General features: G+C 42.1%; 2 protein-coding genes across 3 annotated transcripts in view; both read right to left on the reverse strand.

The window, feature by feature from the left end:
- Positions 1-2,567: 2,567 nt before the first annotated feature.
- GPR83 (G protein-coupled receptor 83) lies at positions 2,568-6,454 on the reverse strand. Its single transcript, XM_009334849.1, has 4 exons — positions 6,066-6,454; positions 5,184-5,309; positions 4,002-4,135; positions 2,568-3,221 (listed from the first exon to the last, which is right to left on the reverse strand). The coding sequence occupies exons 1-4, from the start codon at positions 6,450-6,452 to the stop codon at positions 2,597-2,599; spliced, it is 1,272 nt and encodes a 423-aa protein (XP_009333124.1). The 5' UTR covers positions 6,453-6,454; the 3' UTR covers positions 2,568-2,596.
- Positions 6,455-10,302: 3,848 nt separating this feature from the next.
- MRE11A (MRE11 meiotic recombination 11 homolog A (S. cerevisiae)) overlaps positions 10,303-17,991 on the reverse strand; it is a 24,788-nt gene continuing 17,099 nt past the window's right edge. Inside the window, exons 13-19 of one of the 2 annotated variants that reach the window (XM_009334851.1) lie at positions 17,272-17,334; positions 16,064-16,280; positions 15,053-15,136; positions 13,979-14,034; positions 13,429-13,496; positions 12,972-13,050; positions 10,303-11,804 (exon numbers count right to left, since the gene is read on the reverse strand). In XM_009334851.1, coding sequence (XP_009333126.1) covers positions 11,754-11,804; positions 12,972-13,050; positions 13,429-13,496; positions 13,979-14,034; positions 15,053-15,136; positions 16,064-16,280; positions 17,272-17,334 — 618 coding nt within the window. In that variant the 3' untranslated portion in view covers positions 10,303-11,753. Of the gene's footprint in view, positions 11,805-12,971; positions 13,051-13,428; positions 13,506-13,978; positions 14,035-15,052; positions 15,137-16,063; positions 16,281-17,271; positions 17,335-17,991 lie in introns of both variants that reach the window. The other variant, XM_009334850.1, reaches the window with a different exon arrangement.

Below are 17,991 nucleotides of genomic sequence, written 5' to 3' on the forward strand. Positions count from 1 at the left end.
TCTTTGCTACCAGTGAGCGAACAGTTGCTGCTAGAAACTGCATGTAAACACAGACCGTTTTTCTTTTGACCAAAGGAACCAAATGTGGCAGCTTATTTGTTGCTTTATCCCTTGCGTATATGTGTACGCACATATTTTTCCTCTTCTGGGGAAATATTTTAGTACCTGGGAGAAAAGTTTATATAGTTAAAAAGTTATAAGGATGACTACAGGGGGTTATGAGGGACTCCAAAATTAAAGCGGAGCTGCATAATTACCAGAAAGGAAGAGGTAAAGGGAAAAATTAAAGGGTAACTTCCACTGAATGGTCATTGAAAGGGATGGGTTAACTTCCCAAACTCTCATGAAGACGGTTCTCCAACACTACCATACCTCTTTCTCTTGTAGAGCAGAAATGGGCTGAGGTCCCTGCTTCTCTCACATGCTTTGGCACATTAATTTAAAACTTATTCTACTGAACATATAGGTCAGACCTTGACCAACTGAAATCAGGGAATGAGTCTGATTTCCAGCAGTTCAGCGTATGTCAAGGTTACTGTGGTTCTAAAAATATCCTATCACTGCTTTGCGCTTTTAAGTGCATAATATTAGATTTTAAGGTATTCAGCATTCCCAAAGGTTTATTTGCTGGTAAAGAGGTGGGATCTGCTGTCACTTGACTGGGGAGCGTGGTTCACGGGCTCTGCACGTTTGGGTTCTCCAGCTGAATAGAACAGAACAGAACAGAACAGAACAGAACAGAACAGAACAGAACAGAAGAGTTCAGTTCAGTTGGAAGGGACCTACAACGATCATCTAGTCCAACCGCCTGACCAATTCAGGGCTGACGTGTTACAAATGTTAAGGGAGGAGATGGGACCTGGCTTAAGGGGTCAAAGCAGGCAGGAGGAAAGATTTGATTCTGCGCATCAGTGATACAAAGTACTCTGACTCATGGGACCTTGATAAAGAGTAGTAAAATAGCGCTGGACTCAAAGTGAGAGACTGATAACACCTTGTGAAAGGACAGGTTAGCTGCAAGGAGTGGTAGGCATTTCAGTCTCTTTAAGTACTCAGGTGTGAAAGACCTGCACAAGACAAAATGATTTCAGAAAAGTAATTTTATTACAGGACATTGGGAAAAACAGTTTCTCTCTTTTTTTTTCCATTTATAGTCATTTATAAAAAGAAGATTTCTCTCGCTTCACTGCTGGCTGCTGCAAGCTGAATGTGGAATGGGGCACCCTGGTGTGACATTCAAGCTAATTTCCACAGCACAGGGAGAGTTATTGCTTTCCTGTGCGATAGAAGGTACAGTTTTTAGAATGCCCTTTTTTTTCATTATTCAAAATCAGATTTTCTTCTCCTAAGAACATTAAGTCCTGCAAACTACTCCAGACAGCCACAGTCACATCAATTTTCTTAGCCACTCCAAGAAGGACACATCTCACTTGTCTTTAAATGCATCAAAATTGTGCAATCACCGGAGGATATCTTGCAGAGAAATGTTCCACTTTTATTACTCACTATCACAGATATCATCTGTTCTCTCAAAGCAGTTCATTTATGAACTGATTCCAGAGAGCTAACATCTTAGTTGGGATGAAATGTCCCAAATGTCTGATCTGAAAAGTACCCAGGTGCTTTACAGGATAAGAGAGCAACATTCAAAAGCAAATTAAAAAATCAAACTGTGGGATCCTTTAGCTGCCACTTGACAATAATGCAGAGATGCTCTGATCAAAAGGTCGTAGTCCAAACTCAGAGTAGTGTTTAATCACCCGTTCTCCAACTGTGGATGGTATGTCCAACATTCTCCAAAGTAGCTTTTGGGGGTTTAGTTCTCTATTTGAAGAAAAGCTTTCTGAATATTCATGACTTTCTCTTAGGAAAGAAAAACTCTGTGTGATTTAGCACTGGCAACAGACGCTGAGCTAACAGGTTGGTGTTTGGCATCTACTTATGCAAAGAACAGGCATGCATCTTCCTTCAACTCTCCCTTAGAAAAAGTGCCTGTGATGTAAGAGACTGCTCTATTTATCAATGTCCATTTTACCCTCTGCGTCTCTTGAGGGTATTTCCACAAAAAAATGAATTTGTGAAATATATCTGTTCATTCATTCTGAACAGATCTTGACTTGTCAGGCCCCGGTTCAGAAGGGATGCCTTCCTACCCAGTTGCGCTGGATCTAAGCCAACAACCTAAAGGTCTACATCTCGACCATTTCCATGTTGCTACTAAGAGACTTAGAAAAGGGGGAGGGAGGCCTGATGTGATTAGCTTGTTGCTTTCTTGTTTAAATAGCAGCAAAACACACACACAGCCCCAGTAGTAAAAAGGCTTAGTCATGCAGTTAACAGCGACATAGATACAGAGAATCTCGTCCTGCAAGCTGGTCCAAAGTCAACTTGACAAAGAGATTTCCTTCCTAGGAAGAGTTTTCTTTCTCCCCTTTATGGGCTTTGATCTTCCATGCTACCTCCGGCAGAACCTCCTTCTTGGTTTTATCACGCATAGTTGCACAGTCCCTAAGTAGGCCTGAGCACCACACCTTACCACCATTTTAGCTCCAGCCAAATCTATGTGCGGTCCTTACAGATTTCCCAGGGCCACCGTTTAGCTCACAGCTACTATCGGCTCAACTGCAGAGAAGTCTGTCTTTCCTGACTGGATGTTGGAGGCTGATGGAAGGACGTGAGAGACATGCAACCTCTTGAAGTTGCCATTTTCTGGCCAAGCCAGTTGGTAGGATGGGACCGTGGAGGGAAGCGTCTGTTCTGCAGGTCCGGGAGGTTTTCTACACACGTTGAGCAAAGCTTTCAGTTCTGATCGGAAGCTGTCATTGAGCCAGCAGTAGATGAAGGGGTTGTAGCAGGTGCTGCTCATTGCAAACCAGTGAAAGGCGAAGTACAGGGCATTGTTGGTGCGGATGGTCTGGCTGGAGAGGAGGACGACGTAGCAATTTAAGGGAAACCAGCAGACTGAGAAGAGGATGACAACAAGCATCAGCATCTTTATGGTCTTCTTATTCTTTTTGCGAAGGGCAAAGTACTGCTCAGTGGTGACATCCCCGATGACATTGCGCAGCCAGAGTTTCTTGGCCACTGTCATGTAGGCAGCAGAGATGATCAGAAGGGGCAGGACATAGAGCAAAATGAAGGTTGTTAAGTCGAGGTACTTCCAAAAGAGGTCAGCAGGCTCAGGGAAATCTGGCAGACACAGGCACCGGGTAACCTCCTCACTGCAAATGGAGATACCGGACAGGGGGTGAGAGCGCATACAGCCGGGCATTGCAGGAGAAGTACGTCAGAAACAAGGGGGTAGGAGCGAGGGGCCCCCAGCCGTAAAACCTGGAGGCAGACTCTTCATTTATGCACATGTGTCACAGTTAAGTGGAGCTCTGCTGTCCAAGGATTTGAGCCATGGAGCAGCCTGTGAGCAATTTGGTGATAATTTCTCGTGGGCTTTCATGACCTTATGACAATTTTATGAATTTCATCAATTACAAAATTTCCAGCTGCACAGAAGCAGGGTTTTATTCTTTGTCCTTTGGCAAACAGAAACACAGCCTCTGCACATATTAAGGACCTTTCCTTTATTAAAGCACATTCCACATATCAAGGCTCATGACAGCATTTTATGGAACAAGCAGCTGAGGCAGATTCTGTCACTATACCAGGGCTGTTGGGTTTTTTCCCCATTCCTGGTCTGCCCAAACAGGTGAGATTGGTACATCATATAAAATGTCAGCATATAGAAATAGAAGGTCCAGGACAGATTCTCTAACTTCTTAGCCTATTTCATGTGATTAGTGTGACAGAATAAAGATAAAACAATTAAAAATAGAAACAAGAACAGAATATCAGCCATTGCAAAAGGAATCTGATGAAAATTATAGACTAGATCCATATTTGGCTGACCTCAACGTAAGTTCAGGACTTTCAGTAGACGATGCAAAAGTATGGCCACTGAGAGTTTGGCCTCCAGGAAGACTGTGGAAGAAAGCAAAGCACATCCTTACCTGTATTCAAACGTAAAGAGCTTTTGGTAGATAGCATGCGGTAGGGAAAAACAAGTTGCCATGATCCAAATTACAGAGATGTAGATAATACCTTTTGCAGTAGATATGCGAGGTTTCAGAGGGTGCATTATAACCTGTGCAAAATAAACCAATATTCAGGCTTATGCCATTTCAGGAAATAATTATATCATTTTTTCATATAATCTTCCAGCCTTAAATCTATTACTTGAAGTGGAAAGTTAGCATGCAAGCAGTACTTCTTCACGCAGCTCTCATTGATTGTAAGCTGTACATGAAAGCCTGAATTTTTCCACCATGGGAATGGGTACATTCAGATCCCAGTCCTACCCTCTCATTTCAGTATTTGCGTCTAGGTGGGGAGAACTGGATAGCAGCAGGTCTTGCACACATGTTCATTTCCAGGTTCAATTTACTTAATAGCAAAAAAAAAAAAAAAGATAAAATAGTCTCAAACTCTTCAGTATCGGTGACCCAAAGAGCCATGGGTTTGTGATATAACTAGACCTCCCTGGGGAAGCTTCTGACAGGCAGTGCATTTTCTGGAAACTTAGAAGCTTTATAGCAGAAAATGTCAACTGTACTGCTCTCTTTTGCGTGGTTGTTGGGTGACTCCAAACTGATAATGGCTGACTGTCCCCAGTTTTGAGCCTATTATCAACAGCAAGCCACAGCTCTGGTTGTGACAAACACCAGTATGGCAGTATGGTACAATCAGCTTTCCAGTATTTGGGGTAACAAGGAGTGAGGCATCCCATAACAAAGGGAGACAGAGTTGCGGAAGCTAACCAGGATGTCCCTGCATCCACGACACTGTTCCTCCATGGGCCAGACAAACCACCCCAGCCGAGGATTGCCCACATGAATTCCTATCAGGATCTTGGACTTTCTCCTCATTTGAGAGCTACTGGATTACCCACCTCAGAAAAGCTCCCATTCCCCAGTTGGAAGTGATCGCAAGGTGATGGACATCTCCAATCTCCCACCTTGCTGCGGGCTTGAAACTATTACATCTGACAGCAAGAACTGCTCGCCTACCCTGTCAGCTCCTCATGTATCTTTCTTACATTAATCTGGGAGTTGAGAAGGAAAGGACATGGGATCATCCTTTCTCATTTTAATTATGCCCTCCCCAGCTTTCCATCTGCTTCAGAGAGCTCTCACCTGGTGCCTGTCCACGGCAATGGCTGTGAGGGTCAAGGCAGAGACGTGGAGGGAGCAGTACTGTGCAAACCTACTGACGTGGCACATCTCCTTCCCGAATATCCAGGTACTGTTCACAAAACGAGCCTAAAACCAGAATACCATTAGTTCTGTGCACCCCCACACACCTTCACATGCTTATAGATATCTGAGACACCTCTGGCACATAATTCCTCGTGCTATGTAAAAGGTATTTTTAAAATAGCAGGTTCTTTGTGTATTTGTATAATTTTCTGGCTTCTGAACCCTGAAGAGGTAGGTTAGTGCTGCTCAGTGGCCCAGCAATATCCTCCAGGACAATACAGCAGCGCAGTACCAAAGATGTTTGTTCTGTTTTATTCACAGTGTGTCGTTCTGCAGTCTAACTATTGAATCAATACATTCTTTTTTCCCTTTTTAAGTCCTCCTTACAGGATAGGGCTGACCTATACGCCTCATCTTACTTCAAAGCAAACTACAGCTTTTCAACACAGCTTGCAAAATGATGGTGAGCATTAATCTTTTTTTCAAGAGGTTCATAGTATTACCTTGGAAATACTTCAGAGAAAGGAAGGAAAAAAAAGACCAGATACTACAAAGTACTAAGTAATCACTGTGAGGTTATTATTGTTCAAGTACTATTATGGCCACTTTTAACAAATAGGTAAGTTCAGATCTTCAACTAGATAACAGGAATTAGAGAAGAAAAAGACATGTGGAGTTTTCCGAAGATAGCTCCAATCACTGTAATTTGGACTGGACAGGTATCTGCAGAACATCCATGCACTGCCTATAGCAGCATAAAGAAGAAAAGGCCACCGAAATAACTGCGATGCCTTTATGGCATCTCTGCCCCAGTCTTACCAGTGTAAAAGGCGTGTTGAGGAGCGTGATCATGATATCGGCTACAGCCAGGTTCACAATGAACAAGCTGGTGGCAGAGTGCATGCGCTTGGTCTTGACGACAACGTGACAGACCAGGATGTTGCCGAAGAGGGAGAAGACAATGATGAAGGAGTACGCCGCGACGAGCAGGGCTTTCACCGTGATGCTCTGCGACTCCGCTCTGTACCGGCTCCTGCCCACAAAGCTCTGCCAGTCGGCCAGGCTGTCATTATCCCAGGAAAAGAAACCTGAGATGTTTGGGATTACAAAAGTCTTCTCCAGGCTGCTGTTGAGAAGCAACTTTCCTGGGGTCACAAAGGCGTTAACCACGTCGGGGAGAGAGAGCCAGGCAAAACAGGACAACATCTCTGAAATGCCACTCTGCTCCTCCAATTTGGAAATAGCTCATCTGCAAGAGAGCAGAGCTCACGCCGTGTGCCGAGAGAGCTGTCCTCCCCTCGCTCAGCCCAGGGTGTGCTCAGGGGCTGCAAACACAGAGCGCAAGCAGCAGGAGCGGGTGGATGCTCCTGCCTCCCGCAGCGTGCTTCTTTCCCGCTCGGCTACTCCTACTTTTGCTCCTTCAGCCAGCTTTATACCCGCAGGCGAGCTCCGAGCCGCAATCTTCTGCAGCCATTGGGCTGCATGGCATTATTTCTGCTCTGACGTGCTGCTTTTCCACACAGTCATGCTCCCCTGGGCGCTACTCCAAGATAAGCACATCTGTGAGAAATCAATCTCTCCAGTCATCAGCATCCTTTTTTCTCTACCAGCAGCCCAGCTCATGCAAATTCTGTGCTGTTTATAAACCAGCAGCGTGTGTGGCAGTTCTGCTCCCTTCAGGACACAGTTCAAATTTAAGCTCAGTTTTAAAGGTCTGGCAGGCAAGTTTCAGCCTGTTTCACAGCATGACACCTAACTAGCATAGAATAGGGGGGTAACAGATGAACTGTGACTAACAAGCCAGTTTACTGTACTTACAGTATTCTTCCAAAGACCTTTTTTCCCTCAGAGAGACAGAGAAATACTAAAGCTTTCCCTTGGCAGGGATTTCTTCTTGGACAAGGGAATAAAAAGTTTGATGTGAAACTGTGCTTTCTAGGGTTTGTAGAAATACAGAGGTAGTTACAAAGAGGTGATTATATGGGACAGAGGATGGGAAGGGATGTCCCAGCCCAGTGAGTCCAGTATCCAAAGCAACAGGCAACCTTACGCTGGACCCGAGCACCGACGAGACAGCAGCATGTGTGTTACCATGTGTGCTTTTCCCCCTAAAAAAACAGTAGGATATCTAAAATCAGTATCGGGAGACCAAGAGGCACAAATCCTACACAGCACAGAAAGACGTGCCCCTCCACAAGTGCACATGTAAGGTGCTGCCCCTCTGCTGGGACAGACCTGCTTGGGTGCTGTCAGCTAACCCCAGCCAGAGCAGGTTTTGTACATAAAAGGCTTTGTTTAACCACCAATTAAAAGACCATTGTCTGAAAAGCTTATATTATAAGCTGGTCACTCACTGGTGAAAATAACACTTCCAGAAGATGCTTGTGACTCCCCCAGTGAACGACTCAGGCTGCTTTCTCCCCACTGCTGCTCAGGAGTTGAATGTAGCAGGACAGGCGTCATGGCCAGCCCGCAGAGCTCCTCTGCAAACTGCTGCCAGCCTCTATTTCTTCCACAAAATTGTCCAATTCAAGCTCTTTTGGCAGTTTGCCTGCCTCAGAGGAAGCTTTTCAGTGAACCTGCTGGAGCTGCTAAGGTGGCAGTCATCTGTGAACATTCAGAGAGAAGAAAGAAATCTGTGTCCCGCTTAGAAGCGCTGGGCCAGCAAGGATGCCCCCCGATCTGATGCTGCCAGGAAAACACAGAGCCTCACAATGCAACATAAAGGCCCAGGGAAACAGCAGAAAGCAGGACAGGGCAGCGTTCTGGTGTGGGTTTGGGATGAAAACAGAGCGGTCCGTGGCATATGTCCCCCTTCTCGCTGGGCTGCTCCAGCAGCTCCCAAGTCCCCCTCCTTTTCAGTGCTGCTGGCCAATGAAAAAGGGTATTCTGTCTTCTGACACTCAAGCTCCAGCTCTTACTCTTCCACATCCATCAGATCCTGCTCCCCTGTACTATAATCCGTATTCCAGCAAAAATTATTTGTTTTGTCTATTTACTCCCCTTGATCTAAGTCTTCATTTCTAGCAGGGTACCCTTGCACATGTAGCCAGAGCCACTGTTGCCTCCGAAGACCAGGTGCTTCCAGGAGAGTAGGAGGCCTTCTCCTTACCTTCTCAGCCAGACTGCTGGGGGGAGGATGGGAATCTCTTCCCACGCAACCCAAGCCCACTCTCCTCCAAGCTGGACTCAGCGTCTTGTGGTCCAAAGGAGCTGGTCCCACCACATACCGGGCAGGCCCACCCAAAATACCCACAAAGGGTCATGGAAAAAGCCCGGTGGAAGCTCCCCCGGTCATGTTGCTCCCATGTCGCCCATGTGTCCTTCTCTGCCTCCCACCACCCTTCTGGTTTAGTTTGTATTTAAGCATACCCCGGCATGAACTGTCTGAACAGTTCACCTACATGTGGTTGTTACTAGAGAACAGGCTGCAGTAGATTTGTCAGCTTGATACCTGCTCCTGCTGACTTCACCCTCGCTCCACCATCCCCGACACCCACTGACAGCAAAGGAGGCAGCTACACAGGAATGTCAGGATTTGGTATGCTCTATCTGGTTTTTGGAAAAGGTATCTGTGAAATGATGTAATTTATAAAGTGAAAAGTATTTAGAAAATGTCTGGAATAAAGCTATACAGCTCACGAATTCAGGTAATAAAAAAAAAATCAAGAACATCTGTGCAATAGCACTCAACAAAATTATAATAAATTAGAAAACAGTGAAAAAAAAGGTTATAAGAGGAATATAAAAAAAATTATCCAGACACACTAAAAAATGCAATTTGGAAGCATTCAAAAAAGGGAATAGTGCCTTTTTTTTCTTTTTAAATACACAGCAGAGTGTGCGTCCCCCTCCCCCTGCCATTTCCCTGGGAACAATCTTTCTTTCACTACTGTGGCTTTGCTGAATTTTTGAGCTTTCCTGGGGCAGGTGGACTGGAAGTTATATGAGCGAGAAGTGACTTTTCAAAAACTATCCAGTATGATCTCTGAGAAATAATGTTGATTTTCTGAGCATCCTACCCCCCCGTATAACAAATCACATTAACAATTAGGAGAAGTATCTGTTTATAGCACAGTCTTTCTACACACACCAGGTTACATTTCCCCCCCCCCCCGAGGTGAAGGATGCCATCTTTATCTTCTATACCAGACAATTTGAGAACTGCTGCAGTTTAACACTATAAACAAAGCCGCTGTGAATTTGACAGTTGACTGAAAAAAAATTGTGAAAAAGGTTGAAAGAACCTTTGATACGATTCCTATTAATCCTATATACCTTACTAAAATCTTTGCCTAGGATGTGCCTGCAACATCAAAAGATAGAGTTCCCTTAAGACCTTAGAGAAACAACAAACAAACTAGACAATTTAAGTCTTTATAACAAAACAGGTTTAATTTGGTGTGGCAGGTTGACCTTGGGGGGCTGCTAGGTGCCCACCAAGCCGCTCGCTCCCCATCCTTAGCAGGACAGGTGGAGAAAATCAGATACAAAAGTCGTGGATTGAAACAAAGGCAGTTTAATGGAAAAAAGCAAAGGTCATGCGTGGAAGCAAAGCATCAAAAGAAGATTTATTCTTTATGTCCCTCCAACAGGCGACGTCCAGCCACCTCAGTACATGTAGTGGTTGCTTTGGAAGACAAATGCCTTAATAACAGATGTAGTCCCCCCCTCATCCTTTCCTTCAGCTTTCATTGCTGAGCGCAACATCATATGGTGTGGAACACCCCTTTGGTCAGCTGGGGTCAGCTGTCCTGGCTGTGTCCCCTCGCACCCTCTTGCCCAGCCCCAGCCTACTGGCCTTTGCGGGGTCGTTGGAGAGACAGCCTTGATGCTGTGGAGCACTGCTCCGCAGTAGCCAAAACATTGGTGTGATATCAACACCCTTCCAGCTACAAATGCAGAACACAGCACTGCACGGGCTGCTACTGGGAAAGTTAACTCCACCCCAGACTAACCCAATACATGCAAATAGCAACATAAAGCAGCAAAGTGTTTTAAAAATTTCAGTCCCTCAGATTCCATGTAATCCATTCAACTGACATTCACAGTTTACTTAACAGAAATAGTTTATTAAAAAACAAAAAATCTAAACCCTCATCTTGAAGGGTATTTACAGCAGCTTTTTAATTGCATAGGTAATATTATAGCTTTGACAGCCCATAATGAAAGGAAAGAGCTGGACTACCAAATTATTTGCTGATATCTTAAGCGATCACACTAGTTTGTAAGTTGCTACTGAGCTCTACACTAGAAATTTGCAGGTCTTGATCATTTTTATGGAAGTCTTCAGGAAGCTCAAGGCTCATTCAGGTTCCCTGCTACAGCATACATGCAGGCAAAGTAACAAGTCATGTTCAGTGAGAGCCAGAGAAACACAACCGCCCAATCCCATCTCTTTGAAGGAGAAGGTAAAAATGCAAAGGCATGGCTGCAGCTACTCAGCGTATTTAGTGCTTCTCTGACGTGTTGGGATGTTAGCCGATGAACTCTTCTGGCCTTGTCCTTGATTAGCTCTAATGGCCGCAGCTTTAGAACAGCACTTTTTGGGGAGTGGGGTGTACAGAGGTGGAAATAGACAAGGAGGAATAGATCTAGGTCTTGGCTCCTTCAACAGAAGGAGTGGTTCCCCCACTGGGAACACAATATTGTATTTTAAAAGCCTCATTTGGAGAATATTTGGAAAATAGTGATGACATTTTAGGACGATTACTGAAGCACTGGGCTGAGGAAACAGATACCTGAAAAATGTCAGCTGAGAAAAAGGCAAGAGGCAATGCCCTGCCCGTTACTGGCTCAATTGGTTTATTCTTCAAGCAGCATTCCTTGTAAAGCTGTAAGGTTCTAGCCCCCGGGTAAAAGCTGACAATGCAATTCAATCTGAAGTCTTTGGCACTTCTTGAATTGCAGAGCAGAATTCATTTCTGTATACTATGACATTTAATAACAGTGCAATAGTGGGTTTAGTTCTCCTAGTAGAGTTGAAAGTATTAGAACATTTTCCAGCTTCAGTACTGAAAACCGTATTTTTTGGTCAAACTATTACTCTTCAGTTTTCAACTGTATCCATAGAAAATTGCAAGTACAAGTTTCATTATGCTGATTGGGTCCGTGTCCATATCCATACTTGCATACTACTATAAATTTACTCCTCTGCAAAATTCAAGCCCAAGAGATGGAGTTTTCTATAAAAGATATGACCATTATTTACATTATCATCCCAGAAAGAAAACAGGCTTTTAGAAGTTTCAGAAAGAACTTGCAGTTTCAGGCAGTACTTCAGAATAATAGACACTAGTCGAATGCATCAAGCAACGCAACACCCAAATTATACCAAATTTGGTGCCACTGAAAAAAAAAACCCACCAAACTCAGAAACATTTCATAGAAGTGAAAATTGAAGGCAAGCCATCATTTACAGAGAAATGTCACATACAGAATGCCTTGCAAACCATTTTCCACCTTCTTCACTAACTTTCATGGTCCCTCTTGTATAGCGAGCCAGAATCACTTAGTTCTTCTTGATGTTGCAGTGATTTTGAATGGATCAGATTCATCCTGCAATTTGTAAACAGATACGCATTACTAGAACCAGCATGCATTCCGAGTCATAAAAAGTAAAGTCACCTTTAGATTAAACTAGAAAGCCTGGTCACATTATTCCATGTTTTCTGACAGACCTGTTTTTGTTGGTTTTGATACGAAAGAGATTATCTGTTGATTTAAAAGTCCAGATCACAAATGTGTAGAGAACAGAAACTGAGTTTATGTCAATATGATCAGAACAGCTACTCTGAAATGAGGAACAATCTATATTTCAGGTGTGACCTAGGAAAATGTTATCCTTATGAGCAGCACATACCGCAGTGAAGTTATGTCCATATACATGATGTCACACACCATAATTTACTGAGATTTGCATGAATCAAAAAAAATGTTTCTTTTTGCACGTTCAAGCAAACATGTAGTTTTGTATTTCAGGTACAGGAAGAACAGATAGCATAGTGGAGAGAAGGGACAAGAATGTAACGTTTTCTCTGAAGTGGCCAACATCTGACATTGTTAAGGCTAGGATCCTGACCATACGTGACAGTCTTGCTAGTCTGTGAAAACAAACTGCACAGTGCTTGACAGTATAATGTGTACTCTATTCAGTGGAAAACTGCAAATAAAGTTCTACTTGTTTAATTGTGGAAGAAACCATTTCCTAGCAGTTCAAATATATACTGCAAGAACAGACATCTTAAACTTGAAAACAGTGTTTTAATTTTTTTTTAAAGTGTATTTACATGATTTGCAACAATAAAACAATAACGTGCCCTGGAAAACAGCCATTTTTACATGAAAAAAAAAATTCCTCTTTTTTTACAAGAATAAAATACATAAACAAATTAAAGGACATAGCCAAGCACTAGAAGAGATTACCATTACTTTCTTCCCTAGGCAAAAAAAACTAATTCCACACATTTCAGGAATGACAATTAACTGATTAAGAACTGAAGGGAAAAAGGACTGGGTATTTTCCTGAGGTCCCTTCTAGCCTTATTTTTCATGATTATGTATATATTCTCATTAAAGCTGGTTGCAATAATCTAGTCCTATTAGTGAAAAAAAAAAAAAAAAAGCTCAATTTTACTCTGAAATGCTTTATTCAAATAGCTGTAAAACAGTAAGCTATAGAAACTTACACAAAATAAAAGAAAAAAAGACCACTATATACCATACCTCATCTGACTCAAAATCAACTCCTCTAGATGTTTGGCTTTGTGAACCTGTTTTACTACGTGAAGATGTAGTTGACAACCTTAAAACATACAAAGAGACAAAAGGGCATCAGCATGTTCTCAATTACCAGCCATTCCAATAACTCCCTTCAACTTAGATTTGGACCACCAATACAGAGATTAAGAATGAACAGAAATAAGTAGAACAATTTAAATTCTCAGACTAACATATTAATTCTAAAGCTCTGACCTAGCTTATCTCAATCAGCAGACCAATTTATTGTTGCAGAAAGATCATCCACATTAATAGGTAAAAATTTATATAAATTCTCTAAGAAGTGTTATGACTTTCTTAAAAATCTGTTTTTTTCAGGTAGTGGATCAGATCCCTGGACTCTGCTGATTGCCAATCAGAAATAAGGCAGTCATGGTAGCATTCATGAAGTAAACATACTAACCTTTGGTTTACTTTGGAAGAAGGAACAATAGAAATGTCTTCTAGATCGGAGTCATCATCTATAGCTTCCTGAAAAAACTATATAATTTATAAAGCTTTTTCAGAGAATTTATTCTTACAGCGATATAGTGCATACTACTACTACAGTACTATAGCATAGAACCTTCGGGGCTTTTTCCAACTATGTACCTACTTAGTTATAATATACACTTGACAGGGCTCCAGGCTAGAACTGTACAATGTGCAAATACAGCACAAGTTTTGCTCTTCAGATCTTTGATCTTGCAGAAACCTCCAAAATACTCATGTATATACACTCTGTATCTTAGACTATGGTCACAAATAAAACATGGTCTTTCTTTTTCTCAGACAAACCCCATACCAAAAAAGGGTACAAAAGATCTACAAATTAACATGCAGAAACTTACTGCTGGAACTGATAGCTTGGGAGCATCTGCTGGTTTAGGCTAACGTTCTGACCATGTATTTGTTTTTCAAATCAGAAGACAGCAAAAGGCAGCACAACTTCACTCGTGCAAGATGCTTCTTACCTCGGAGTAAGATTTAGATGAATTCAAGGTGGGCGCTGGTTTCAAAGACCTAAAGGCTAGAATAAAACAAATGTAATATTTTTAAAGTGCTCACACAGTGAAATGCAAACGTTATATCATTCTTTTTATTTAAGACCTGCTTAGCATGCATTTCCTTTGCGAAATACCCTGTAAAACAAACAAGCAAAACCCCCCAAACCAAAACATAAATTAAGCTTTTGCTAGAGTCTAACAAACCAGGGACCTAACCTTCTGTGCAGCAGCAGGTGCTTCCCAGTCTGGCTGAAAAACCTTCAGTAACTTTGGTTAAGAGAAAAATATTACTATAATTGATATTCCTGTATGTCTAACAGTTTAGACATCAACACTGCTGCTAAAATTAATTTCTCTGCAGTATTTTAGGTCATTTGCTGACCAATTTAAAATTTAGGTAATTTGCCAATTCGTTTAAAACTCGCTCTACCTTCGGGTATTTCATGTGGGATTCATGTATAGATTTGTGAGCAGTATTTTTTTAATACTCAGATTACCTACGTTGTTTCCTCAGAGCCTGTCCTCTGTAGCAAGGAAGAGCTACTCTCACCTATGTGGCTTAAATCGTAGATAAGTTTCTCTTCCCTAGTAAAAACTGGCATGTCCAAAACTTGCTACAATGTAAGACTAAATGGATTTGCATTAAAGCTTACTACCTTGTAAACATCAGTCAAGTTTACAGTTTTTATCCACTGAGGAATATTCTGCATAAAATAGATGCTATTAAGTCACATTCCTTCTATGCTTATTCCTTAAGGAACTGCATACAGTAAGATGTTCTTTATTTCCAGTTCTAGTCAGAAGTTCCTGACACATTTCATTTACCCTCAGATAGTGGGATATCACTATTCTTTTTTTCCCCCTCCATTTTTCTTTCTCTCATTACTGTTAGTTATTCTATTTCATTAGAACCAAAAGAATTTCTCACAGCTGAATTGGACTAATAGAAATAAAAGCAATTAAGGCACTTCTTCATTAAACAAACACCTTCATTACAATTTGAGAGAGCAGATTAGTGAAATGGACAGACTGAAGGCCTACCATCCATGACAGACTTATTCTTGGCAGGCACAGATACAGGCTTGTAGGTTCTGCTGCTAGTAGCTGTCTCTTGGCTTGTGCTTCCTGTAGGGATAATAAACAATATGCAAATCTGTTCAGTGGTTTGTTTTTTTTCTCCTTTAGTCTATCATTACTGAGTGGGAAGTCACTTAAAAACCTACTTTGCTCCCTCACTTTCTTCCTTGAATCAAAGCCCTCCTTACATGCAGAAGAACTGCTCTGGGTCAAACGTTCAAACCTCCACAGACACAGCCTCTTAACACACTCTCCCCTGCTCTGATGGGATCACAACAGTGTTGGAGCACATGCTCATAGAACTAGTTTAAAGGCACTAACCAAATCAGTCCTAAGATGACTGCCTTTGTTTCAACTAACCCTGCTCTTAGACCTTTGGGCATATTACTGAGACAACTTAAAGGACTGTATTACTGCAAGACCCCATCTTTTCTTTTTTTACTTATATTTATGTATAATGGAAGTACATATATAATGGAAGTAACGCCGTCACTTCCAAAGTGTACAATCACACATAGCCAAGGAGCTATTTAATTCATTTTGCTTAGGAAACACTCCCCATTTTCTCAGTCACTAGAAACAATGAAGTCTCTTGCAAATTGCATTAGGATAGACACAATCTGTACCTCCTCTCTGTACTGATCAAATGCATTACCTTTCGCAGTAACAAAGGTTTATCCATGAACTTCAGTGCACAGACCTTCCCAATAATACATCTTTTAAGAGTCTACTATGTTTCCATAGCTGGGAAGCAAGATACTGTTCCTTTAATCACCCCATGAAAAAGTCACAACTTAAGCCTTGTAAGGCAGTCAACTGTATGTAATGATACCAAAAATATTTGTGAATAATTTTTTTTCCAGTAGGAGTCCTTAAGCAACAAATTTCCTCTTGATGGAAGCATGAGAAGAGAGTCGCCTTTTAAAGAAAAAATAGTCAGTAACTGCAGTACAAAGAATGTGGAGTTTTTCTTACCTCTTCCCCTTCGAGATGAACCTCTTGCTGCTGAATTTTGTCCTCTTGCTCCTCTTGCCCTACCTCTTGCCCGACCGCTTCCTCGGCTCAGTGTTGCAGGAAGGCCATCATCTGAATCACCAGTGCCTTTCATCCCTGTATCCATGAGTTCTTCATCACTGGAGGCCGCAACAAGAACTGTATCCTCAGATCTGTGGGCTCTAGCCCTGGTCATTGCCTGAAATGGAACAATAAGTGCTATAGGAAAAAGAATCTTAAATGATGAAATGCAGCAGTGTTAAATCCTACTTGTGATATATAGTTCTAAACCATTGAGGCTTAGAAGACCCAAATCCACACTGTTATGGAAGGCAAGGAAATCTGTCAAAAAGCAGGGACAGTATTTAGTCTATTTAATTTAGATGTGTACATATGAAGTAGTTAGCTAAGCTCTGATAACAGAATGGAACTAGTTAACATGGTCGGTGGAGTTTGGTGAACAGTTCAGGTTATCCTATGTCAGCTGTGTACATCTGCTCTGAGGAAGCACCCTCTGGGCTCCATTGACTTGATCTTCATTGATGACAGTGGGTGCTTAAGACAACTAGTTCACATGAAGTTAGCTCAGATTAGGAGAACTGAATCTCACCCCAGGTGTTGCTTTTCTCAAAATTTTATTCCCATCCCACATAGCTTGCAAAGACAAAGGAGCACCAATGCTGTCAGTGGTTGGCAATTCTCTTTGGAAAGACATACGCAATCTAGATATGAATCTCTGGGAGATCTAAGACTCTTAAGATCCAAGATTGCTGATGAGGACAACAGTATCTAAAGGTTTACCAATAATACCAATTTGTTCCAGTAATATCACTCAATACCGCCCATCCACACATCCACTGGTGATGGGATCGCAAATAGTTTAAACTGACAGATGTCTGAAGGTCACCTGCCTGGTCTAAGGCAGGTGACCTTGCTTCAGTTCAAAGCAAGAACAACTGAACATTCAGGTTCACAGATTTGCACAAGAAAAGAGATCTCAAAAGCCAAAACAAGTAGTAGCTTAGGCACTTTTTATACCAAGGAAGATTTTAAAAAGACTTACTAATCTTCCCTAGGCAGACAGGCACTTTTTGGCAAGGACAGTGTTGAAGTATTGCTAAGTGACTTCATTCAAAAGCAGAAGTCACCATTCCATTCTTCAGCCTATGTTCAAAATTCAAAGGAGTTACCTCACGAACTTCCTCATCCTCTTCTTCGGTATTCTTTTTTCTACTCTCCCTGAATTTTCGCACCTGAATAATAAAAAAAGAGTTCCCATCAAAATAACAGTTCATTTCATACAATAATCAAAACACAGTAAGTGAGAAGTCTTGATCACTTAATTATTAAGTCAAGCTCATGTGAGAGGCAAAGCAGAGTGCAAGAATAACTGAACAGTTTGTTTAGACTCTTTTCATGTTGTCCTACAGTTTAAGAATCTCACATTCTATTAATAACTGGAGCTACATCACTGGGGAGAAAAAAGCTTGGGATGTGATGAAAAGCAGGAGATACTATGTTCAAGAGAAGGAGAGTATATGTAATTTGACAATAAGGGACAGCGAAATATGAACACCAGCAAGTGCTCGAGCCTCACCACCCAAGTTGCAGAAGGCAAAGGCAGGGACTGGGAGACTGAAGAGCTGCCCACTGTAGGAGAAGACCAGGTTCGAGACCATCTAAGGCACCTGAAGGTGCACAAGTCCATGGGACCTGATGAGATGCAACCGTGGGTCCTGAGGGAACTGGCAGATGAAGTTGCTAAGCCACTATCCATCCTCTTTGAGAAGTCATGGCAGTGCGGTGAAGTTCCCACTGACTGGAAAAGGGGAAACAACCCTCATTTTTCAAAAGGGCAAAAAGGAAGACCCAGGGAACTACAGGCCAGTCAGTCTCACGTCTGTGCCTGG

Source organism: Pygoscelis adeliae, unplaced genomic scaffold (assembly GCF_000699105.1).
Source record: "Pygoscelis adeliae isolate BGI_AS28 unplaced genomic scaffold, ASM69910v1 Scaffold141, whole genome shotgun sequence".
In the NCBI taxonomy this organism is placed as follows: domain Eukaryota; kingdom Metazoa; phylum Chordata; class Aves; order Sphenisciformes; family Spheniscidae; genus Pygoscelis; species Pygoscelis adeliae.

Excerpts from the sequence above, each read along its gene's own strand:
- GPR83 (XM_009334849.1), bottom strand. The coding sequence starts at position 6,452 with ATGTTGTCCTGTTTTGCCTGGCTCTCTCTCCCCGACGTGGTTAACGCC. Across the intron at positions 5,310-6,065 it reads TCAACACGCCTTTTACACTG|GCTCGTTTTGTGAACAGTAC; the intron begins GTAAGACTGGGG and ends TTCTGGTTTTAG. Across the intron at positions 4,136-5,183 it reads TTGCCGTGGACAGGCACCAG|GTTATAATGCACCCTCTGAA; the intron begins GTGAGAGCTCTC and ends TATTTTGCACAG.